At 48.4% G+C, this 24,391-nt stretch overlaps 1 protein-coding gene across 2 annotated transcripts in view; it reads left to right on the forward strand.

Annotated features, from left to right (window-relative positions):
• The window catches only part of LOC124022838 (transmembrane protein 65-like), a 90,863-nt gene that overhangs the window by 20,987 nt on the left and 45,485 nt on the right, over positions 1 to 24,391 (forward strand). For both annotated transcript variants that reach the window (XM_046337524.1, XM_046337523.1), the window contains exon 3: positions 23,370 to 23,414. In XM_046337524.1, the coding sequence (XP_046193480.1) occupies positions 23,370 to 23,414 (45 nt within the window). The remainder of the gene's footprint in view (positions 1 to 23,369; positions 23,415 to 24,391) is intronic.

Raw genomic sequence — 24,391 nt, forward strand, 5'->3', positions numbered from 1 at the left:
TAGTGAGTCTTGCTCCAGCAGTAGTCAGTGGTTAGTGAGTCTTGCTCCAGCAGTAGTCAGTGGTTAGTGAGTCTTGCTCCAGCAGTAGTTAGTGGTTAGTGGGTCTTGCTCCAGCAGTGGTTAGTGAGTCTTGCTCCAGCAGTAGTCAGTGGTTAGTGAGTCTTGCTCCAGCAGTAGTCAGTGGTTAGTGAGTCTTGCTCCAGCAGTGGTCAGTGGTTAGTGGGTCTTGCTCCAGCAGTGGTCAGTGGTTAGTGGGTCTTGCGCCAGCAGTGGTTAGTGAGTCTTGCTCCAGCGTAGTCAGTGGTTAGTGAGTCTTGCTCCAGCAATGGTTAGTGAGTCTTGCTCCAGCAGTGGTTAGTGAGTCTTGCTCCAGCAGTGGTTAGTGAGTCTTGCTCCAGCAGTAGTCAGTGGTTAGTGAGTCTTGCTCCAGCAGTGGTTAGTGAGTCTTGCTCCAGCGTAGTCAGTGGTTAGTGATTCTTGCTCCAGCAGTGGTCAGTGGTTAGTGAGTCTTGCTCCAGCAGTGGTTAGTGAGTCTTGCTCCAGCAGTGGTTAGTGAGTCTTGCTCCAGCAGTAGTCAGTGGTTAGTGGGTCTTGCTCCAGCAGTGGTCAGTGGTTAGTGAGTCTTGCTCCAGCAGTGGTTAGTGAGTCTTGCTCCAGCAGTGGTTAGTGAGTCTTGCTCCAGCAGTGGTTAGTGAGTCTTGCTCCAGCAGTGGTCAGTGGTTAGTGAGTCTTGCTCCAGCAGTGGTTAGTGGGTCTTGCTCCAGCAGTGGTTAGTGAGTCTTGCTCCAGCAATAGTCAGTGGTTAGTGAGTCTTGCTCCAGTAGTGGTCAGTGGTTAGTGAGTCTTGCTCCAGCAGTGGTTAGTGGTTAGTGAGTATTGCTCCAGCAGTAGTCAGTGGTTAGTGAGTCTTGCTCCAGCAGTAGTCAGTGGTTAGTGAGTCTTGCTCCAGCAGTGGTTAGTGAGTCTTGCTCCAGCAGTGGTTAGTGAGTCTTGCTCCAGCAGTGGCAGTGGTTAGTGAGTCTTGCTCCAGCAGTAGTCAGTGGTTAGTGAGTCTTGCTCCAGCAGTAGTCAGTGTTTAGTGGGTCTTGCTCCAGCAGTGGTTAGTGAGTCTTGCTCCAGCAGTAGTCAGTGGTTAGTGAGTCTTGCTCCAGCAGTGGTTAGTGAGTCTTGCTCCAGCAGTAGTCAGTGGTTAGTGAGTCTTGCTCAGCAGTAGTCAGTGGTTAGTGAGTCTTGCTCTAGCAGTGGTTAGTGAGTCTTGCTCCAGCAGTAGTCAGTGGTTAGTGAGTCTTGCTCCAGCAGTAGTCAGTGGTTAGTGAGTCTTGCTCCAGCAGTAGTTAGTGGTTAGTGGGTCTTGCTCCAGCAGTGGTTAGTGAGTCTTGCTCCAGCAGTAGTCAGTGGTTAGTGAGTCTTGCTCCAGCAGTGGTTAGTGAGTCTTGCTCCAGTGGTTAGTGAGTCTTGCTCCAGCAGTAGTCAGTGGTTAGTGAGTCTTGCTCCAGCAGTAGTTAGTGGTTAGTGGGTCTTGCTCCAGCAGTGGTTAGTGAGTCTTGCTCCAGCAGTAGTCAGTGGTTAGTGAGTCTTGCTCCAGCAATGGTTAGTGAGTCTTGCTCCAGCAGTAGTCAGTGGTTAGTGAGTCTTGCTCCAGCAGTGGTCAGTGGTTAGTGAGTCTTGCTCCAGCAGTAGTCAGTGGTTAGTGAGTCTTGCTCCAGCAGTGGTCAGTGGTTAGTGGGTCTTGCTCCAGCAGTGGTCAGTGGTTAGTGGGTCTTGCGCCAGCAGTGATTAGTGAGTCTTGCTCCAGCGTAGTCAGTGGTTAGTGAGTCTTGCTCCAGCAATGGTTAGTGAGTCTTGCTCCAGCAGTGGTTAGTGAGTCTTGCTCCAGCAGTGGTTAGTGAGTCTTGCTCCAGCAGTAGTCAGTGGTTAGTGAGTCTTGCTCCAGCAGTGGTTAGTGAGTCTTGCTCCAGCGTAGTCAGTGGTTAGTGATTCTTGCTCCAGCAGTGGTCAGTGGTTAGTGAGTCTTGCTCCAGCAGTGGTTAGTGAGTCTTGCTCCAGCAGTGGTTAGTGAGTCTTGCTCCAGCAGTAGTCAGTGGTTAGTGGGTCTTGCTCCAGCAGTGGTCAGTGGTTAGTGAGTCTTGCTCCAGCAGTGGTTAGTGAGTCTTGCTCCAGCAGTGGTTAGTGAGTCTTGCTCCAGCAGTGGTTAGTGAGTCTTGCTCCAGCAGTGGTCAGTGGTTAGTGAGTCTTGCTCCAGCAGTGGTTAGTGGGTCTTGCTCCAGCAGTGGTTAGTGAGTCTTGCTCCAGCAATAGTCAGTGGTTAGTGAGTCTTGCTCCAGTAGTGGTCAGTGGTTAGTGAGTCTTGCTCCAGCAGTGGTTAGTGGTTAGTGAGTATTGCTCCAGCAGTAGTCAGTGGTTAGTGAGTCTTGCTCCAGCAGTAGTCAGTGGTTAGTGAGTCTTGCTCCAGCAGTGGTTAGTGAGTCTTGCTCCAGCAGTGGTTAGTGAGTCTTGCTCCAGCAGTGGTTAGTGGTTAGTGAGTCTTGCTCCAGCAGTAGTCAGTGGTTAGTGAGTCTTGCTCCAGCAGTAGTCAGTGGTTAGTGGGTCTTGCTCCAGCAGTGGTTAGTGAGTCTTGCTCCAGCAGTAGTCAGTGGTTAGTGAGTCTTGCTCCAGCAGTGGTTAGTGAGTCTTGCTCCAGCAGTAGTCAGTGGTTAGTGAGTCTTGCTCCAGCAGTAGTCAGTGGTTAGTGAGTCTTGCTCTAGCAGTGGTTAGTGAGTCTTGCTCCAGCAGTAGTCAGTGGTTAGTGAGTCTTGCTCCAGCAGTAGTCAGTGGTTAGTGAGTCTTGCTCCAGCAGTAGTTAGTGGTTAGTGGGTCTTGCTCCAGCAGTGGTTACTGAGTCTTGCTCCAGCAGTAGTCAGTGGTTAGTGAGTCTTGCTCCAGCAGTAGTCAGTGGTTAGTGAGTCTTGCTCCAGCAGTGGTCAGTGGTTAGTGGGTCTTGCTCCAGCAGTGGTCAGTGGTTAGTGGGTCTTGCGCCAGCAGTGGTTAGTGAGTCTTGCTCCAGCGTAGTCAGTGGTTAGTGAGTCTTGCTCCAGCAATGGTTAGTGAGTCTTGCTCCAGCAGTGGTTAGTGAGTCTTGCTCCAGCAGTGGTTAGTGAGTCTTGCTCCAGCAGTAGTCAGTGGTTAGTGAGTCTTGCTCCAGCAGTGGTTAGTGAGTCTTGCTCCAGCGTAGTCAGTGGTTAGTGATTCTTGCTCCAGCAGTGGTCAGTGGTTAGTGAGTCTTGCTCCAGCAGTGGTTAGTGAGTCTTGCTCCAGCAGTGGTTAGTGAGTCTTGCTCCAGCAGTAGTCAGTGGTTAGTGAGTCTTGCTCCAGCAATGGTTAGTGAGTCTTGCTCCAGCAGTAGTCAGTGGTTAGTGAGTCTTGCTCCAGCAGTGGTCAGTGGTTAGTGAGTCTTGCTCCAGCAGTAGTCAGTGGTTAGTGAGTCTTGCTCCAGCAGTGGTCAGTGGTTAGTGGGTCTTGCTCCAGCAGTGGTCAGTGGTTAGTGGGTCTTGCGCCAGCAGTGGTTAGTGAGTCTTGCTCCAGCGTAGTCAGTGGTTAGTGAGTCTTGCTCCAGCAATGGTTAGTGAGTCTTGCTCCAGCAGTGGTTAGTGAGTCTTGCTCCAGCAGTGGTTAGTGAGTCTTGCTCCAGCAGTAGTCAGTGGTTAGTGAGTCTTGCTCCAGCAGTGGTCAGTGAGTCTTGCTCCAGCGTAGTCAGTGGTTAGTGATTCTTGCTCCAGCAGTGGTCAGTGGTTAGTGAGTCTTGCTCCAGCAGTGGTTAGTGAGTCTTGCTCCAGCAGTGGTTAGTGAGTCTTGCTCCAGCAGTAGTCAGTGGTTAGTGGGTCTTGCTCCAGCAGTGGTCAGTGGTTAGTGAGTCTTGCTCCAGCAGTGGTTAGTGAGTCTTGCTCCAGCAGTGGTTAGTGAGTCTTGCTCCAGCAGTAGTCAGTGGTTAGTGAGTCTTGCTCCAGCAATGGTTAGTGAGTCTTGCTCCAGCAGTAGTCAGTGGTTAGTGAGTCTTGCTCCAGCAGTGGTCAGTGGTTAGTGAGTCTTGCTCCAGCAGTAGTCAGTGGTTAGTGAGTCTTGCTCCAGCAGTGGTCAGTGGTTAGTGGGTCTTGCTCCAGCAGTGGTCAGTGGTTAGTGGGTCTTGCGCCAGCAGTGGTTAGTGAGTCTTGCTCCAGCGTAGTCAGTGGTTAGTGAGTCTTGCTCCAGCAATGGTTAGTGAGTCTTGCTCCAGCAGTGGTTAGTGAGTCTTGCTCCAGCAGTGGTTAGTGAGTCTTGCTCCAGCAGTAGTCAGTGGTTAGTGAGTCTTGCTCCAGCAGTGGTTAGTGAGTCTTGCTCCAGCGTAGTCAGTGGTTAGTGATTCTTGCTCCAGCAGTGGTCAGTGGTTAGTGAGTCTTGCTCCAGCAGTGGTTAGTGAGTCTTGCTCCAGCAGTGGTTAGTGAGTCTTGCTCCAGCAGTAGTCAGTGGTTAGTGGGTCTTGCTCCAGCAGTGGTCAGTGGTTAGTGAGTCTTGCTCCAGCAGTGGTTAGTGAGTCTTGCTCCAGCAGTGGTTAGTGAGTCTTGCTCCAGCAGTGGTTAGTGAGTCTTGCTCCAGCAGTGGTCAGTGGTTAGTGAGTCTTGCTCCAGCAGTGGTTAGTGGGTCTTGCTCCAGCAGTGGTTAGTGAGTCTTGCTCCAGCAATAGTCAGTGGTTAGTGAGTCTTGCTCCAGTAGTGGTCAGTGGTTAGTGAGTCTTGCTCCAGCAGTGGTTAGTGGTTAGTGAGTATTGCTCCAGCAGTAGTCAGTGGTTAGTGAGTCTTGCTCCAGCAGTAGTCAGTGGTTAGTGAGTCTTGCTCCAGCAGTGGTTAGTGAGTCTTGCTCCAGCAGTGGTTAGTGAGTCTTGCTCCAGCAGTGGTTAGTGGTTAGTGAGTCTTGCTCCAGCAGTAGTCAGTGGTTAGTGAGTCTTGCTCCAGCAGTAGTCAGTGGTTAGTGGGTCTTGCTCCAGCAGTGGTTAGTGAGTCTTGCTCCAGCAGTAGTCAGTGGTTAGTGAGTCTTGCTCCAGCAGTGGTTAGTGAGTCTTGCTCCAGCAGTAGTCAGTGGTTAGTGAGTCTTGCTCCAGCAGTAGTCAGTGGTTAGTGAGTCTTGCTCTAGCAGTGGTTAGTGAGTCTTGCTCCAGCAGTAGTCAGTGGTTAGTGAGTCTTGCTCCAGCAGTAGTCAGTGGTTAGTGAGTCTTGCTCCAGCAGTAGTTAGTGGTTAGTGGGTCTTGCTCCAGCAGTGGTTAGTGAGTCTTGCTCCAGCAGTAGTCAGTGGTTAGTGAGTCTTGCTCCAGCAGTAGTCAGTGGTTAGTGAGTCTTGCTCCAGCAGTGGTCAGTGGTTAGTGGGTCTTGCTCCAGCAGTGGTCAGTGGTTAGTGGGTCTTGCGCCAGCAGTGGTTAGTGAGTCTTGCTCCAGCGTAGTCAGTGGTTAGTGAGTCTTGCTCCAGCAATGGTTAGTGAGTCTTGCTCCAGCAGTGGTTAGTGAGTCTTGCTCCAGCAGTGGTTAGTGAGTCTTGCTCCAGCAGTAGTCAGTGGTTAGTGAGTCTTGCTCCAGCAGTGGTTAGTGAGTCTTGCTCCAGCGTAGTCAGTGGTTAGTGATTCTTGCTCCAGCAGTGGTCAGTGGTTAGTGAGTCTTGCTCCAGCAGTGGTTAGTGAGTCTTGCTCCAGCAGTGGTTAGTGAGTCTTGCTCCAGCAGTAGTCAGTGGTTAGTGGGTCTTGCTCCAGCAGTGGTCAGTGGTTAGTGAGTCTTGCTCCAGCAGTGGTTAGTGAGTCTTGCTCCAGCAGTGGTTAGTGAGTCTTGCTCCAGCAGTGGTTAGTGAGTCTTGCTCCAGCAGTGGTCAGTGGTTAGTGAGTCTTGCTCCAGCAGTGGTTAGTGGGTCTTGCTCCAGCAGTGGTTAGTGAGTCTTGCTCCAGCAATAGTCAGTGGTTAGTGAGTCTTGCTCCAGTAGTGGTCAGTGGTTAGTGAGTCTTGCTCCAGCAGTGGTTAGTGGTTAGTGAGTATTGCTCCAGCAGTAGTCAGTGGTTAGTGAGTCTTGCTCCAGCAGTAGTCAGTGGTTAGTGAGTCTTGCTCCAGCAGTGGTTAGTGAGTCTTGCTCCAGCAGTGGTTAGTGAGTCTTGCTCCAGCAGTGGTTAGTGGTTAGTGAGTCTTGCTCCAGCAGTAGTCAGTGGTTAGTGAGTCTTGCTCCAGCAGTAGTCAGTGTTTAGTGGGTCTTGCTCCAGCAGTGGTTAGTGAGTCTTGCTCCAGCAGTAGTCAGTGGTTAGTGAGTCTTGCTCCAGCAGTGGTTAGTGAGTCTTGCTCCAGCAGTAGTCAGTGGTTAGTGAGTCTTGCTCCAGCAGTAGTCAGTGGTTAGTGAGTCTTGCTCTAGCAGTGGTTAGTGAGTCTTGCTCCAGCAGTAGTCAGTGGTTAGTGAGTCTTGCTCCAGCAGTAGTCAGTGGTTAGTGAGTCTTGCTCCAGCAGTAGTTAGTGGTTAGTGGGTCTTGCTCCAGCAGTGGTTAGTGAGTCTTGCTCCAGCAGTAGTCAGTGGTTAGTGAGTCTTGCTCCAGCAGTGGTTAGTGAGTCTTGCTCCAGCAGCGGTTAGTGAGTCTTGCTCCAGCAGTAGTCAGTGGTTAGTGAGTCTTGCTCCAGCAGGGGTTAGTGAGTCTTGCTCCAGCAGCGGTTAGTGAGTCTTGCTCCAGCAGTGGTTAGTGAGTCTTGCTCCAGCAGTAGTCAGTGGTTAGTGAGTCTTGCTCCAGCAGTGGTTAGTGAGTCTTGCTCCAGCAGTAGTCAGTGGTTAGTGAGTCTTGCTCCAGCAGTAGTCAGTGGTTAGTGGGTCTTGCTCCAGCAGTGGTTAGTGGGTCTTGCTCCAGCAGTGGTTAGTGGGTCTTGCTCCAGCAGTGGTTAATGAGTCTTGCTCCAGCAGTGGTCAGTGGTTAGTGAGTCTTGCTCCAGCAGTGGTTAGTATCCTCAGAGGAGGTATTGTGGAGGTAGAGAGAGGAGGGAGTGTCCTCAGAGGAGGGAGTGTCCTCAGAGGAGGGAGAGTCCTCAGAGGAGGGAGAGTCCTCAGAGGAGGGAGTGTCCTCAGAGGAGGGAGTGTCCTCAGAGGAGGTAGTGTCCTCAGAGGCGGTAGTGTGGAGGTAGAGAGAGGAGGGAGTGTCCTCAGAAGAGGGAGTGTCCTCAGAGGCGGTAGTGTGGAGGTAGAGAGAGGAGGTAGTGTCCTCAGAGGAGGTAGTGTCCTCAGAGGAGGGAGTGTCCTCAGAGGAGGGAGTGTGGAGATAGAGAGAGGAGGGAGTGTCCTCAGAGGAGGTAGTGTGGAGGTAGAGAGAGGAGGGAGTGTCCTCAGAGGAGGGAGTGTCCTCAGAGGAGGTAGTGTGGAGGTAGAGAGAGGAGGGAGTGTCCTCAGAGGAAGGAGTGTCCTCAGAGGAGGTAGTGTGGAGATAGAGAGAGGAGGGAGTGTCCTCAGAGGAGGTAGTGTGGAGGTAGAGAGAGGAGGGAGTGTCCTCAGAGGAGGGAGTGTGGAGGTAGAGAGAGGAGGGAGTGTCCTCAGAGGAGGGAGTGTCCTCAGAGGAGGGAGTGTGGAGGTAGAGAGAGAAGGGAGTGTCCTCAGAGGAGGGAGCGTGGAGGTAGAGAGAGAAGGGAGTTTCCTCAGAGGAGGGAGTATGGAGGTAGAGAGAGGAGGGAGTGTGGAGGTAGAGAGAGGAGGGAGTGTCCTCAGAGGAGGGAGTGTGGAGGTAGAGAGAGAAGGGAGTGTCCTCAGAGGAGGGAGTGTGGAGGTAGAGAGAGGAGGGAGTGTCCTCAGAGGAGGGAGTGTGGAGGTAGAGAGAGAAGGGAGTGTCCTCAGAGGAGGGAGTGTGGAGGTAGAGAGAGGAGGGAGTGTCCTCAGAGGAGGGAGTGTGGAGGTAGAGAGAGAAGGGAGTGTCCTCAGAGGAGGGAGTGTGGAGGTAGAGAGAGGAGGGAGTGTCCTCAGAGGAGGTATTGTGGAGGTAGAGAGAGGAGGGAGTGTCCTCAGAGGAGGGAGTGTCCTCAGAGGAGGGAGTGTCCTCAGAGGAGGGAGTGTCCTCAGAGGAGGGACTGTGGAGGTAGAGAGAGGAGGGAGTGTCCTCAGAGGAGGTATTGTGGAGGTAGAGAGAGGGAGTGTCCTCAGAGGAGGGAGTGTCCTCAGAGGAGGGAGTGTCCTCAGAGGAGGGAGTGTCCTCAGAGGAGGGAGTGTCCTCAGAGGAGGGAGTGTCCTCAGAGGAGGCAGAGTCTCACTCTCTCAATTTCAAGTTAAGGGTCTTTATTAAGCAAGTGAAATAGATAATAAACAAAAGTGAAATAAACAATAAAAATTAACTGTAAACATTACACATTACACTCACAGAAGTTCCAAAAGAATAAAGACATTTCAAATGTCATATTATGTCTATATACAGTGTAACAATGTGCAAATAGTAAAAGTACAAAAGGGAAAATAAATAAACATAAATATGGGTTGTATTTACAATGGTGTTTGTTCTTCACTGCTTGCCCTTGTGGCAAAAGGTCATAAATCTTGCTGCTGTGATGGAACACTGTAGATATGGGAGTTTATCAAAATTGATTTTATTTTCAGATTCTTTGTGGGTCTGTGTAATCTGAGGGAGACATGTGTCTCTAATATGGTCATACATTTGGCAGGAGGTTAGGAAGTGCAGCTCAGTTTTTTGCCAATTTTAATCATTTTAACCGTACACTTGTTGTTAGTGTTCATTGATTTTATAATGTCGTATGTTTCCCCCAACACCACTTTCCATCCGTTTGTATAACAGACCCTCCTGACAAATTGAGTCTAAAGCTTTTTTTAAAATCAACACAGCATGAGAAAACTTTGCCTTTGTTTTGGTTTGTTTGCAGGGCGTGCAGGGTGAATACGTGGTCTGTCGTACGGGATGCTGCTGACGCTTATCCCCTGATAGTTATTGGGGTCAAATGTGTCCCCACTTTTGTGGATTGGGGTGATCAGTCCCTGGTTCCAAATATTGGGGAAGATGCCAGAGCTGAGGATGATGTTGAAGAGTTTAAGTGTCACCAATTGGAATTTGTTTAGGAGACCATCAACACCACAGTCCTTTTTGGGTTGGAGGGTTTGTATTTTGTCCTGTAGTTCATTCAAGGTAATTGGAGAATCCAGTGGGTTCTGGTCGTCTTTAATAGTTGATTCTAAGCTGTGTATTTGATCATGTATATGTTTTTGCTGTTTGTTCTTTGTTATAGAGACAAAATGATTGGAGAAGTGGTTTATCCATACATCTCCATTTTGGATAGATAACTATTTTTTTTGTTATTTGTTTAGAGTTTTCCAATTTTCCCAGAAGTGGTTAGAGTCTATGGATTCTTCCATGACATTGAGCTGATTTCTGACGTGCTGTTACTTCTTTTTCCGTAGTATATTTCTGTATTGTTTTAGTGATTCACCATAGTGAAGGTGTAGACTCAGGTTTTATAGGTCTCTATGTTTTTGGTTGGAAAGGTTTCTCAATTAATTATTTTGCTTTTTGCGTTCTTCATCAAACCATTTGTTAATTGTTGTTAATTTTCTGAAGTTGTCTGCTTGAAATGTTTAGATTTGATAGGGAAGTGATTTGATAGGGAAGTGATTTGATAGGGAAGTGGTTTGATAGGGAAGTGATTTGATAGGGCAGTGGTTTGATAGGGAAGTGATTTGATAGGGAAGTGGTTTGATAGGAAGTGATTTGATAGGGAAGTGATTTGATAGGGAAGTGGTTTGATAGGGAAGTGGTTTGATAGGGAAGTGGTTTGATAGGGAAGTGATTTGATAGGGAAGTGGTTTGATAGGGAAGTGGTTTGATAGGGAAGTGGTTTGATAGGGAAGTGATTTGATAGGGAAGTGGTTTGATAGGGAAGTGGTTTGATAGGGATGTGGTTTGATAGGGAAGTGATTTGATAGGGAAGTGATTTGATAGGGAAGTGATTTGATAGGGAAGCCGATCGGTCAAATATACTGTTTAGGTTTTCTGAGGCCACGTTTACACCTTTTGACGAGGAAATTGTCTAGAAGGGATTGAATTTGTTGTTGCCTAATGGTTTTGTGTCAGATTTCCACACTACTTTCCTTCCACCTATAGCATTACTTAATATTATTCAGTTCCTTTAGCTTTGATGCCTCATGATTGAGCATAGCTCTGTTCAAGTAGAGTGTGATTTTTCTGTGATCTGATAGGGGTGTCATTTAGACAGACTGTGAACGCTCCAAGAGCTCTCTCTCTCTCTCTCTCTCTCTCTCTCTCTCTCTCTCTCTCTCTCTCTCTCTCTCTCTCTCTCTCTCTCTCTCTCTCTCTCTCTCTCTCTCTCTCTCTCTCTCTCTCTCTCTCTCTCTCTCTCTCTCTCTCTCTCTCTCTAATGACTGCCTGTGCTATCTAGTTCTCTCTTCTCCAATTGGAGTACTGCCTGTTCTATCTAGTTCTCTCTTCTCCAATTGGAGTACTGCCTGTGCTATCTAGTTCTCTCTTCTCCAATTGGAGTACTGCCTGTTCTATCTAGTTCTCTCTTCTCCAATTGGAGTACTGCCTGTTCTATCTAGTTCTCTCTTCTCCAATTGGAGTACTGCCTGTTCTATCTAGTTCTCACTTCTCCAATTGGAGTACTGCCTGTTCTATCTAGTTCTCTCTTCTCCAATTGGAGTACTGCCTGTTCTATCTAGTTCTCTCTTCTCCAATTGGAGTACTGCCTGCTGGCGTGAGATTGGCGTCTGATCTCTGTCTCCTCTCTACCTGAGAGTCATTATTCTTTCTAGCTGCTGGTAATCAGGGGAATATCTCAGAGATTGGTTTAGATCTTTTTCCTTTGTTGTCAGTTTTATTTTGGTTCCCTGCATCACTAATTGGTGTCGGGGGGAAATAGTCTATTTCTCTATGCAGAACAGGTCCTACTATTCGTTGACTTCTTCAGTAGAAATAGACTTCTTCTTCTTCCAGTGTTTTCTTACTTCCTTTATCTTCTTCTTCTTTGGTGGTTAGAGAAAGGGGTCAAAGGCTGAAGCGCTGAAGCGGTGAAGACATGGCATTGTGCGAGAGTTTTGATGAGGACCTCCCACGATTGTGCAAAATAGGGACTAGGGTGCCATTTGAGACACAGACAGTTCTAATATGCACACTAACACACTAGCTCACTAGCTCACTAGCTCACTAGCACACTAGCTCACTAGCTCACTAGCTCACTAGCACACTAGCACACTAACACACTAGCTCACTAGCTCACTAGCTCACTAGCACACTAGCTCACTAGCTCACTAGCTCACTAGCACACTAACACACTAGCTCACTAGCTCACTAGCTCACTAGCACACTAACACACTAGCACACTAGCTCACTAGCACACTAACACACTAGCACACTAGCACACTAGCTCACTAGCACACTAGCTCACTAGCACACTAGCTCACTAACACACTAGCACACTAGCTCACTAACACACTAGCTCACTAGCACACTAGCTCACTAGCTCACTAGCACACTACCTCACTAGCACACTAGCACACTAGCACACTAGCTCACTAGCACACTAGCTCACTAGCACACTAGCACACTAGCTCACTAGCTCACTAGCACACTAGCACACTAGCTCACTAGCTCACTAGCACACTAGCTCACTAGCACACTAGCTCACTAGCACACTAGCACACTCGCTCACTAGCTCACTAGTACACCAGCTTACTTGCTCACTAGCTCACTAGCTCACTAGCACACTAGCTCACTAGCACACTAGCACACTAGCTCACTAGCACACTAGCACACTCGCTCACTAGCTCACTAGTACACCAGCTTACTTGCTCACTAGCTCACTAGCTCACTAGCACACTAGCTCACTAGCACACCAGCTCACTAGCACACTAGCTCACTAGCACACTAGCACACTAGCACACTAGCACACTAGCCCACTAGCACACTAGCATGTGTCTTCCACATTTAACCCAACCCTTCTGAATCAGAGAGGTGCGGAGGTGCCTTAACTGGGGGGGATGCCTTAACCGGGGGGGTGCCTTAACTGGGGGGGGGGGATGCCTTAACTGGGGGGGTGCCTTAACTGGGGGGGGGATGCCTTAACTGGGGGGGGGGGTGCCTTAACTGGGGGGATGCCTTAACTGGGGGGGGATGCCTTAACTGGGGGGGGATGCCTTAACTGGGGGGGGATGCCTTAACTGGGGGGTGCCTTAACTGGGGGGGATGCCTTAACTGGGGGGGGGGGTGCCTTAACTGGGGGAGATGCCTTAACTGGGGGGGTGCCTTAACTGGGGGGATGCCTTAACTGGGGGGATGCCTTAACTGGGGGGGATGCCTTAACTGGGGGGGGGGGGTGCCTTAACAGGGGGAGATGCCTTAACTGGGGGGGTGCCTTAACTGGGGGGATGCCTTAACTGGGGGGGTGCCTTAACTGGGGGGATGCCTTAACTGGGGGGGATGCCTTAACTGGGGGGATGCCTTAACTGGGGGGGATGCCTTAACTGTGGGGGGGGGATGCCTTAACTGGGGGATGGGGGGATGCCTTAACTGGGGGGATGCCTTAACTGGGGGGGGATGCCTTAACTGGGGGGGGATGCCTTAACTGGGGGGGGGTGCCTTAACTGGGGGGGGTGCCTTAACTGGGGGGGGTGCCTTAACTGGGGGGGGGGGGGGGGGGTGCCTTAACTGGGGGGGGGTGCCTTAACTGGGGGGGGGGGGCCTTGCTCAGGGGCAGAACAACCAGATTGAACCTGAAGAAACAACAATGTGTGGTATTAAAGGGATTTGGACCCGGGCCAATTATCCACATCCATCGTTATGTTCTTCTCCCACAAAAACTTCTTGAAGTAGCTGGTGATCAGATGAGTGCATTTCCAGCAACACGTCATTCATACAAGATGCTGCCACTTCCTAGTTGCTGCATCCTATTTTCATTCTAATGAGTGTCTTTACCCTTTTAATCAATACTCCCTCGTAGTGTTTACGTACATTTGATGTGATACATCTTGTGAAATATAGGATCTTAGTAAATGTGTCAGATGTTGATGTATGTGTGTGGCCAGTTTTCTCCCTGCACCTCCAGTACACTATTGATTTGTCTAACCCTTGTTTCTGTCCTTTAATGTTGTTGACTACTCTATGTTCATTTAATGCATGTTATAACCTGGGTGTTTTCCAGCCCTGAATGCTGATTGGCTGACAGCCGTGGTATATCAGAACGTTTACAAAATGACAAAACATGTATTTTTACTGCTCTAATTACGTTGCTACCCAGTTTATAATTGCAATAAGGCACCTCTGGGGTTTGTGTTATGTGGCCAATATACCACGGCTAAGGGCTGTGTCCAGGCACTCCACAATGCATCCATAATGTATCTGCATTAACAGTGGAATGATGTTTCACCATATCACTTACCCCGCCCGTGTTGTGATTGGCTGTGAAATGGATTTCTCCCGCCCAGTGTTGTGATTGGCTGTGAAATGGATTTCTCCCGCCCAGTGTTGTGATTGGCTGTGAAATGGATTTCTCCCGCCCAGTGTTGTGATTGGCTGTGAAATGGATTTCTCCCGCCAGGCCCGGCTTCTATTGTCAAAAAGGGAATACAGTTTTGACTTTATTTTATCTAGTCGTTGTCATTTCCTGGTTGCTAAAAAATTCTACACAGTTCACTCAATTTCAGTTTGTGAGAAAACTAGTGTATGGAATCATTTTACCATCTAAATCACTGGGACATATAGTTTCAATAACAAACAATATAGTTTTTTTTACAGATGTTTAAAACTGTTGGATGAAACCGAAAGTAAAAGCTGAAGCACGATTCTCCACCGTGTTACCAAAGACATTACAGTATGAAGATACGCAGAAACTGCTTCTCCAATAGAAATCCCCGATCGCGCTTCTAGGCGATGTCATGGCAACGTTAGCTAGCTTAACTCGTGCACAGAAAACGTCATCTGGTCTGACGGTCGTCTAGCGCTGAACTGCACATGTGCAAGGCCGTCAAATCAAAGGCACTCCTTTGATGTAAAGTCGTTTTTGACAAATTCAAACGGGTCAGTTTGTCACGAGGTTGTAGTAAGAACATGTTCTAGCACACTAGCATGTGTCTCCCACATTTAACCCAACCCTTCTGAATCAGAGAGGTGCGGAGGTGCCTTAACTGGGGGGATGCCTTAACTGGGGGGATGCCTTAACTGGGGGGGATGCCTTAACTGGGGGGGGTGCCTTAACTGGGGGAGGGGGGTGCCTTAACTGGGGGGGGGTGCCTTAACTGGGGGGGGATGCCTTAACTGGGGGGGGGGGATGCCTTAACTGGGGGGGGTGCCTTAACTGGGGGGGGGGGGGGGGGTGCCTTAACTGGGGGGTGCCTTAACTGGGGGGGGGGGTGCCTTAACTGGGGGGGTGCCTTAACTGGGGGGCTCAAATCTAGGTTCTGCCTTTAGATTTTGAGAAATGAACGACTAAGGAATCATTTTTCACTTAATTGAATCCGTCTGTCTGCATATTTCAAGACGTAACATAGTAGGCTGCAGTTAGATACCCCATCGGTTGGACCATATTCTTCTCATCGGTTATCTTTAAATATTGGATAGTTAAATTGGAAACCAACCAATCTTCCATCGTTAAGACGATGAAAAAAATAATATGCTTCATTATCTAACTACTGAAAGAGCGTGGGGGCGACGGAGGGGAACTAAATGATGCAATTTCAGGAAATGTGGCGGAAAGCAGTGCAGGAACTGGAGATAGGGGTGTGTCTCTGAGATAGGGGTGGGTCTCTGAGATAGGGGTGTGTCTCTGAGATAGGGGTGTGTCTCTGAGATAGGGGTGGGTCTCTGAGATAGGGGTGGGTCTCTGAGATAGGGGTGTGTCTCTGAGTTAGGGGTGTGTCTCTGAGATAGGGGTGAGTCTCTGAGATAGGGGTGGGTCTCTGAGATAGGGGTGGGTCTCTGAGATAGGGGTGTGTCTCTGAGATAGGGGTGTGTCTCTGAGATAGGGGTGTGTCTCTGAGATAGGGGTGTGTCTCTGAGATAGGGGTGTGTCTCTGAGATAGGGGTGTGTCTCTGAGATAGGGGTGTGTCTCTGAGATAGGGGTGTGTCTCTGAGATAGGGGTGGGTCTCTGAGATAGGGGTGGGTCTCTGAGATAGGGGTGTGTCTCTGAGATAGGGGTGTGTCTCTGAGATAGGGGTGTGTCTCTGAGATAGGGGTGTGTCTCTGAGATAGGGATGTGTCTCTGAGATAGGGGTGTGTCTCTGAGATAGGGGTGTGTCTCTGAGATAGGGGTGGGTCTCTGAGATAGGGGTGGGTCTCTGAGATAGGGGTGTGTCTCTGAGTTAGGGGTGTGTCTCTGAGATAAGGGTGAGTCTCTGAGATAGGGGTGGGTCTCTGAGATAGGGGTGTGTCTCTGAGATAGGGGTGTGTCTCTGAGATAGGGGTGTGTCTCTGAGATAGGGGTGTGTCTCTGAGATAGGGGTGTGTCTCTGAGATAGGGGTGTGTCTCTGAGATAGGGGTGGGTCTCTGAGATAGGGGTGGGTCTCTGAGATAGGGGTGTGTCTCTGAGATAGGGGTGTGTCTCTGAGATAGGGGTGGGTCTCTGAGATAGGGATGTGTCTCTGAGATAGGGGTGTGTCTCTGAGATAGGGGTGTGTCTCTGAGATAGGGGTGTGTCTCTGAGATAGGGGTGGGTCTCTGAGATAGGGGTGGGTCTCTGGGATAGGGGTGGGTCTCTGAGATAGGTGTGTGTCTCTGAGATAGGGGTGTGTCTCTGAGATAGGGGTGTGTCTCTGAGATAGGGGTGTGTCTCTGAGATAGGGGTGGGTCTCTGAGATAGGGGTGGGTCTCTGAGATAGGGGTGGGTCTCTGAGATAGGGGTGTGTCTCTGAGATAGGGGTGTGTCTCTGAGATAGGGGTGTGTCTCTGAGATAGGGGTGGGTCTCTGAGATAGGGATGTGTCTCTGAGATAGGGGTGTGTCTCTGAGATAGGGGTGTGTCTCTGAGATAGGGGTGTGTCTCTGAGATAGGGGTGTGTCTCTGAGATAGGGGTGGGTCTCTGAGATAGGGGTGTGTCTCTGAGATAGGGGTGGGTCTCTGGGATAGGGGTGTGTCTGAGATAGGGGTGGGTCTCTGGGATAGGGGTGGGTCTCTGAGATAGGGGTGGGTCTCTGAGATAGGGGTGTGTCTCTGAGATAGGGGTGGGTCTCTGAGATAGGGGTGAGAACAGGTTGGTCTGGGCAGGGTGATGATGATGATGGTTGTGTCTCTGAGATAGGGGTGTATCTCTGAGATAGGGGTGTGTCTCTGAGATAGGGGTGAGAACAGGTTGGTCTGGGCAGGGTGATGATGATGATGGTTGTGTCTCTGAGATAGGGTTGTCTCTCTGAGATAGGGGTGAGAACAGGTTTGTCTGGGCAGGGTGATGTTGGTGATGTTTGTCTCTCTGAGATGCCTATTTCACTATCTCCAACCTGCCTGTTTCACTATCTCCAACCTGCCTGTTTCACTATCTCCAACCTGTCTGTTTGACTATCTCCAACCTGTCTGTTTGACTATCTCCAACCTGCCTGTTTCACTATCTCCAACCTGCCTGTTTCACTATCTCCAACCTGTCTGTTTGACTATCTCCAACCTGCCTGTTTCACTATCTCCAGCCTGCCTGTTTCACTATCTCCAACCTGCCTGTTTCACTATCTCCAACCTGCCTGTTTCACTATCTCCAGCCTGCCTGTTTCACTATTTCCAACCTGCCTATTTGCCTTTCTGACTCTTGTATAAATATAATCTTCCTGATGTGGTTTTGGCTTCTGTTGTTCTTTGCCTCCTGCTGCCAGAAACAGTGACTGGTTCACAGGACGTTCAGGAGGTGACAATGAAGTTTATCATGAAATCATAACGGCTGTTTCTTCTACTAGGATCTACATGGGAATAATGACATTATAAAAGGCGTATTTCCTTGAATGGTTAACTTTAGGAACTTTAGTCTCTCTAAACTCGTGTCTCTGTAACATTGGCTGCATCTACAATGGCCCTCTATTCTGTTAAACAGGGCACTGGTAATAAGGATTCTGGGGGCCATTTTGGGCTTTCGTTTTCTGTCCAGTGTGTAGCCTGATGTAAACATGAGCTCTGAAAGAGGTTGCTCTGCTGCGTATTCAAGAATTAGGGCTTCCAGATCCCGGCAGAGAAATGTAAAGGTTATTTACGGATTTGAGCCGAAATGTGAAGCGGTTACCGTGAATGCAGTGTTCGCTAACGTGGAGGAACATTTTGTCTTTAAATATCCAATCACGTGTCGCTGAACTTACGATACGGATTGAAATAGAGCACTTATTCCTCGTTGGCCATTTGTTGTTTTAATCTAAAGGAAACAGACAATACTGTCCTACCAATCAAAAAGGCAGTAACTGCTCATAGCGTGGAACTGATTTACCTTGGTTTCACAGCAACTTTAGACAGTAACTTCTAACATGACCCACATTATCTCCTGAACACAATACAATAGAGGCAGGAAACTTGTCCACATGATTAAGCATGTATTTAATGTAGGGGGAAAAATGACATTAACTCATTTTTGACCAAATGAGCAGTTACTGCTTCTATTTGCTTGCTAGGGCAGAATACCCATCTGTCTTGCCTGTCTGGATTGGAGAGTACTGGGCGTTTTTATCCTCTTTGAAGCTGAGATCTGCGATAGGAGCTATAGCACCACTGGCACCCTATTCCCTATGTAGTACACTACCTTTTTTAAAAACCAGAGTGCTATTGTCCCCTTGTCAAAAGTAGTGCACTGCATAGGGAATATGGTGGTATTTGGGACACACCCGAAGTCGGTTGAGGTATTACTGAGAAGTGAAACTGTTATTTCTAACGAAGGCCAGAGGAGAAGAGTGAGGAATGGGGTAGAGAAATATCACAGGATCATTTCAAATGAGAACGTTTTTAAACGCCATCTGGCCAACTGTTGATTGGAAGCCATGGATTCATTACGGTTGCATGTGAAAAACCAAAGGTTTGGCAAACAAAAGGTTTGGAAAACAAATGGTACAGATTGTTTCGGGATTACAATACAGAAGTGAAAAGGATTTCATGTCTAATTGAAGACAAGTTGTAGCAGTTCCCTGATATGAGATGAACGTTGTGCAGCCATCATTCAGGCTATGGACCCAACTAACCACTCACTGTTTAAGTAGAGGTAGTGTACTACATAGGGAATAGGGTGCCAGGCTATAGTCCCAACTATCCACTCACTGTTTATGTAGAGGTAGTGTACTACATAGGGAATAGGGTGCCAGGCTATAGTCCCAACTAACCACTCACTGTTTAAGTAGAGGTAGTGTACTACATAGGGAATAGGGTGCCAGGCTATAGTCCCAACTAACCACTCACTGTTTATGTAGAGGTAGTGTACTACATAAGGAATAGGGTGCCAGGCTATAGTCCCAACTAACCACTCACTGTTTAAGTAGAGGTAGTGTACTACATAGGGAATAGGGTGCCAGGCTATAGTCCCAACTAACCACTCACTGTTTATGTAGAGGTAGTGTACTACATAAGGAATAGGGTGCCAGGCTATAGTCCCAACTAACCACTCACTGTTTAAGTAGAGGTAGTGTACTACATAGGGAATAGGGTGCCAGGCTATAGCCTCAACTAACCACTCACTGTTTAAGTAGAGGTAGTGTACTACATAGGGAATAGGGTGCCAGGCTATAGCCCCGACTAACCACTCACTGTTTAAGTAGAGGTAGTGTACTTCATAGGGAATAGGGTGCCAGGCTATTGCCCCGACTAACCACTCACTGTTTAAGTAGAGGTAGTGTACTACATAGGGAATAGGGTGCCAGGCTATAGTCCCAACTAACCACTCACTGTTTATGTGGAGGTAGTGTACTACATAGGGAATAGGGTATCATTTAGGATATGACCTAGCTTTGAGGGGGTGTTACAGTGACGTAATCAATACTTAGCTGAGGATCAATACCTGAGGTACTAGCACTATTCTGCCTGGTTCCACAGCCTCATTGACCTGTCCTAGTAGACCCAGCTATTCTGCCTGTTCCACAGTCTCATTGACCTGTCCTAGTAGACCCAGCTATTCTGCCTGGTTCCACAGCCTCATTGACCTGTCCTAGTAGACCCAGCTATTCTGCCTGTTCCACAGTCTCATTGACCTGTCCTAGTAGACCCAGTGGGTTGTGATCACAGCCTCATTGACCTGTCCTAGTAGACCCAGCTATTCTGCCTGGTTCCACAGTCTCATTGACCTGTCCTAGTAGACCCAGTGGGTTGTGATCACAGCCTCATTGACCTGTCCTAGTAGACCCAGCTATTCTGCCTGGTTCCACAGCCTCATTGACCTGTCCTAGTATACCCAGCTATTCTGCCTGGTTCCACAGCCTCATTGACCTGTCCTAGTAGACCCAGCTATTCTGCCTGGTTCCACAGTCTCATTGACCTGTCCTAGTAGACCCAGTGGGTTGTGAACACAGCCTCATTGACCTGTCCTAGTAGACCCAGCTATTCTGCCTGGTTCCACAGTCTCATTGACCTGTCATAGTTGAGCCAGCTATTCTGCCTGGTTCCACAGCCTCATTGACCTGTCCTAGTAGACCCAGCTATTCTGCCTGGTTCCACAGCCTCATTGACCTGTCCTAGTATACCCAGCTATTCTGCCTGGTTCGACAGCCTCATTGACCTGTCCTAGTAGACCCAGCTATTCTGCCTGGTTCCACAGCCTCATTGACCTGTCCTAGTAGACCCAGCTATTCTGCCTGGTTCCACAGTCTCATTGACCTGTCCTAGTAGACCCAGCTATTCTGCCTGGTTCCACAGCCTCATTGACCTGTCCTAGTAGACCCAGCTATTCTGCCTGGTTCCACAGCCTCATTGACCTGTCCTAGGAGACCCAGTAGGTTGTGAACACAGCCTCATTAACAGGCCCTAGGAGACTCATTTATAAGGACAGGCCCTAGGAGACTCATTTATAAGGACAGGCCCTAGGAGACTCATTTATAAGGACAGGCCCTAGGAGACTCATTTGTAAGGACAGGCCCTAGGAGACTCATTTATAAGGACAGGCCCTAGGAGACTCATTTATAAGGACAGGCCCTAGGAGACTCATTTATAAGGACAGGCCCTAGGAGACTCATTTATAAGGACAGGCCCTAGGAGACTCATTTATAAGGACAGGCCCTAGGAGACTCATTTATAAGGACAGGCCCTAGGAGACTCATTTATAAGGACAGGCCCTAGGAGACTCATTTATAAGGACAGGCCCTAGGAGACTCATTTATAAGGACAGGCCCTAGGAGACTCATATATAAGGACAGGCCCAAGGATACTCATTTATAAGGACAGGCCCTAGGAGACTCATTTATAAGGACAGGCCCTAGGAGACTCATTTATAAGGACAGGCCCTAGGAGACTCATTTATAAGGACAGGCCCTAGGAGACTCATTTATAAGGACAGGCCCTAGGAGACTCATTTATAAGGACAGGCCCTAGGAGACTCATTTATAAGGACAGGCCCTAGGAGACTCATTTATAAGGACAGGCCCAAGGAGACTCATTTATAAGGACAGGCCCTAGGAGACTCATTTATAAGGACAGGCCCTAGGTGACTCATTTATAAGGACAGGCCCTAGGAGACTCATTTATAAGGACAGGCCCTAGGAGACTCATTTATAAGGACAGGCCCTAGGAGACTCATTTATAAGGACAGGCCCTAGGAGACTCATTTATAAGGACAGGCCCTAGGAGACTCATTTATAAGGACAGGCCCTAGGAGACTCATTTATAAGGACAGGCCCTAGGAGACTCATTTATAAGACAGGCCCTTGGAGACTCATTTATAAGGACAGGCCCTAGGAGACTCATTTATAAGGACAGGCCCTAGGAGACTCATTTATAAGGACAGGCCCTAGGAGACTCATTTATAAGGACAGGCCCTAGGAGACTCATTTATAAGGACAGGCCCTAGGAGACTCATTTATAAGGACAGGCCCTAGGAGACTCATTTATAAGGACAGGCCCTAGGAGACTCCCAGTAAACGTTACCCTGCCATGTTCTCCACCCTCCACCGTAGTGGGCACTGAATAAAACACTAATGGTTTGTATCTGCTGTCAAAGTCCTTCTCTCCCCCATCAAGCACATTATGCATATTGATTTAGTTATCAACCTCATGATTTGCACCACAATAGCGTAGACCGGGGTAACTGACCCCTGACCCCACCACATTAATGATGCCTATATTTATGTCGTTGTAGACCCACTACAGACTGATCCCTCATCTGTTTACCAAAGTGGCGTTGTGTTGTTGTTGTTTGAATCCCGGATGGCCACTTTAAGCCGTAAAACGGGTATTACAATGTGTTTTTCTGTTCTCGAATCACCTCAAAGCTTCAGGGATATGAGCCTTGTGTTGTATCATCATGGTGGAAGTTAGTCAGTACCTCCTACCTGCTGGTGACTGTGTTGTGTTGTATCATCATGGTGGGAGTTAGTCAGTACCTCCTACCTGCTGGTGACTGTGTTGTGTTGTGTCATCATGGTGGGAGTTAGTCAGTACCTCCTACCTGCTGGTGACTGTGTTGTGTTGTATCATCATGGTGGGAGTTAGTCAGTACCTCCTACCTGCTGGTGACTGTGTTGTATCATCATGGTGGGAGTTAGTCAGTACCTCCTACCTGCTGGTGACTGTGTTGTGTTGTATCATCATGGTGGGAGTTAGTCAGTACCTCCTACCTGCTGGTGACTGTGTTGTATCATCATGGTGGGAGTTAGTCAGTACCTCCTACCTGCTGGTGACTGTGTTGTGTTGTATCATCATGGTGGGAGTTAGTCAGTACCTCCTACCTGCTGATGACTGTGTTGTGTCATCATGGTGGGAGTTAGTCAGTACCTCCTACCTGCTGGTGACTGTGTTGTATCATCATGGTGGGAGTTAGTCAGTACCTCCTACCTGCTGATGACTGTGTTGTGTCATCATGGTGGGAGTTAGTCAGTACCTCCTACCTGCTGGTGACTGTGTTGTATCATCATGGTGGGAGTTAGTCAGTACCTCCTACCTGCTGGTGACTGTGTTGTGTTGTATCATCATGGTGGGAGTTAGTCAGTACCTCCTACCTGCTGGTGACTGTGTTGTATCATCATGGTGGGAGTTAGTCAGTACCTCCTACCTGCTGGTGACTGTGTTGTGTTGTATCATCATGGTGGGAGTTAGTCAGTACCTCCTACCTGCTGGTGACTGTGTTGTATCATCATGGTGGGAGTTAGTCAGTACCTCCTACCTGCTGGTGACTGTGTTGTGTCATCATGGTGGGAGTTAGTCAGTACCTCCTACCTGCTGGTGACTGTGTTGTGTCATCATGGTGGGAGTTAGTCAGTACCTCCTACCTGCTGGTGACTGTGTTGTATCATCATGGTGGGAGTTAGTCAGTACCTCCTACCTGCTGGTGACTGTGTTGTATCATCATGGTGGGAGTTAGTCAGTACCTCCTACCTGCTGGTGACTGTGTTGTGTCATCATGGTGGGAGTTAGTCAGTACCTCCTACCTGCTGGTGACTGTGTTGTATCATCATGGTGGGAGTTAGTCAGTACCTCCTACCTGCTGGTGACTGTGTTGTATCATCATGGTGGGAGTTAGTCAGTACCTCCTACCATTGGGTTAACATGGCATCAGCATCATGAGGTCTCCTCCAGGGTAGGAAACCGTAATAGGAGGGAACCTTGTCATTCCAAACTCAGTCCAGAAACTTCATAGGCTATTACACCATGTGTGTGTGTGTGTGTGTGTGTGTGTGTGTGTGTGTGTGTGTGTGTGTGTGTGTGTGTGTGTGTGTGTGTGTGTGTGTGTGTGTGTGTGTGTGTGTGTGTGTGTGTGTGTGTGTGGCGGCGTGTGTGTGGCGGCGTGTGGTGTGGCGGCGTGCTGTGGCGGCGTGTGTGGAGAATAAGCTAGAAAAGACTCACTAGTGTTTTACATTTCTGAGAAACCTTCACTAAACTAACATTTAGCCTCAGAGGCATAGACATGAATACACCCTACATAGACATGAATACACCCTACATAGACATGAATACACCCTACATAGACATGAATACACCCTACATAGACATGAATACACCCTACAAAGACATGAATACACCCTACATAGACATGAATACACCCTACATAGACATGAATACACCCTACATAGACATGAATAAACCCTACATAGACATGAATAAACCCTACATAGACATGAATAAACCCTACATAGACATGAATAAACCCTACATAGACATGAATAAACCAGGACTGACTTCTTCTCAACAGTAATGACATGTCCTTCCAGACAGGACTGACTTCTTCTCCATAGTAATGCATGTTTTCTTTTTCCTCCTTCTTCAGGGGAAATGGTCATCGCCCCGCCCACATCGGCTCAGCTGAGATATGGTAAGAGAGGAAGAAAACAAAGAGAGAGAGAGAGATGTCTTTGAAAAGAGAGATGCATATATGAAACAGTGGAGAACGCAGGAGGATTCATACGTATATGAAACAGTGGAGAACGCAGGAGGATTCATATATGAAACAGTGGGGAACGCAGGAGGATTCATACGTATATGTAACAGTGGAGAACGCAGGAGGATTCATACGTATATGAAACAGTGGAGAACGCAGGAGGATTCATACGTATATGAAACAGTGGAGAACGCAGGAGGATTCATACGTATATGAAACAGTGGAGAACGCAGGAGGATTCATACGTATATGAAACAGTGGAGAACGCAGGAGGATTCATATATGAAACAGTGGAGAACGCAGAAGGATTTATACGTATATGAAACAGTGGAGAATGCAGGAGGATTCATATATGAAACAGTGGAGAACGCAGGAGGATTCATACGTATATGAAACAGTGGAGAACGCAGGAGGATTCATACGTATATGAAACAGTGGAGAACGCAGGAGGATTCATACGTATATGTAACAGTGGAGAACGCAGGAGGATTCATATATGAAACAGTGGAGAACGCAGGAGGATTCATACGTATATGAAACAGTGGAGAACGCAGGAGGATTCATACGTATATGAAACAGTGGAGAACGCAGGAGGATTCATACGTATATGAAACAGTGGAGAACGCAGGAGGATTCATTCATATATGAAACAGTGGAGAACGCAGGAGGATTCATACGTATATGAAACAGTGGAGAACGCAGGAGGATTCATATATGAAACAGTGGAGAACGCAGGAGGATTCATACGTATATGTAACAGTGGAGAACGCAGGAGGATTCATATATGAAACAGTGGAGAACGCAGGAGGATTCATAGATTAAACAGTAGAGAACGCAGGAGGATTCATAGATGAAACAGTGGAGAACGCAGGAGGATTCATATATGAAACAGTGGAGAACGCAGGAGGATT

This window comes from Oncorhynchus gorbuscha, unplaced genomic scaffold, assembly GCF_021184085.1.
Source record: "Oncorhynchus gorbuscha isolate QuinsamMale2020 ecotype Even-year unplaced genomic scaffold, OgorEven_v1.0 Un_scaffold_1447, whole genome shotgun sequence".
Taxonomy (NCBI): Eukaryota; Metazoa; Chordata; class Actinopteri; order Salmoniformes; family Salmonidae; genus Oncorhynchus; species Oncorhynchus gorbuscha.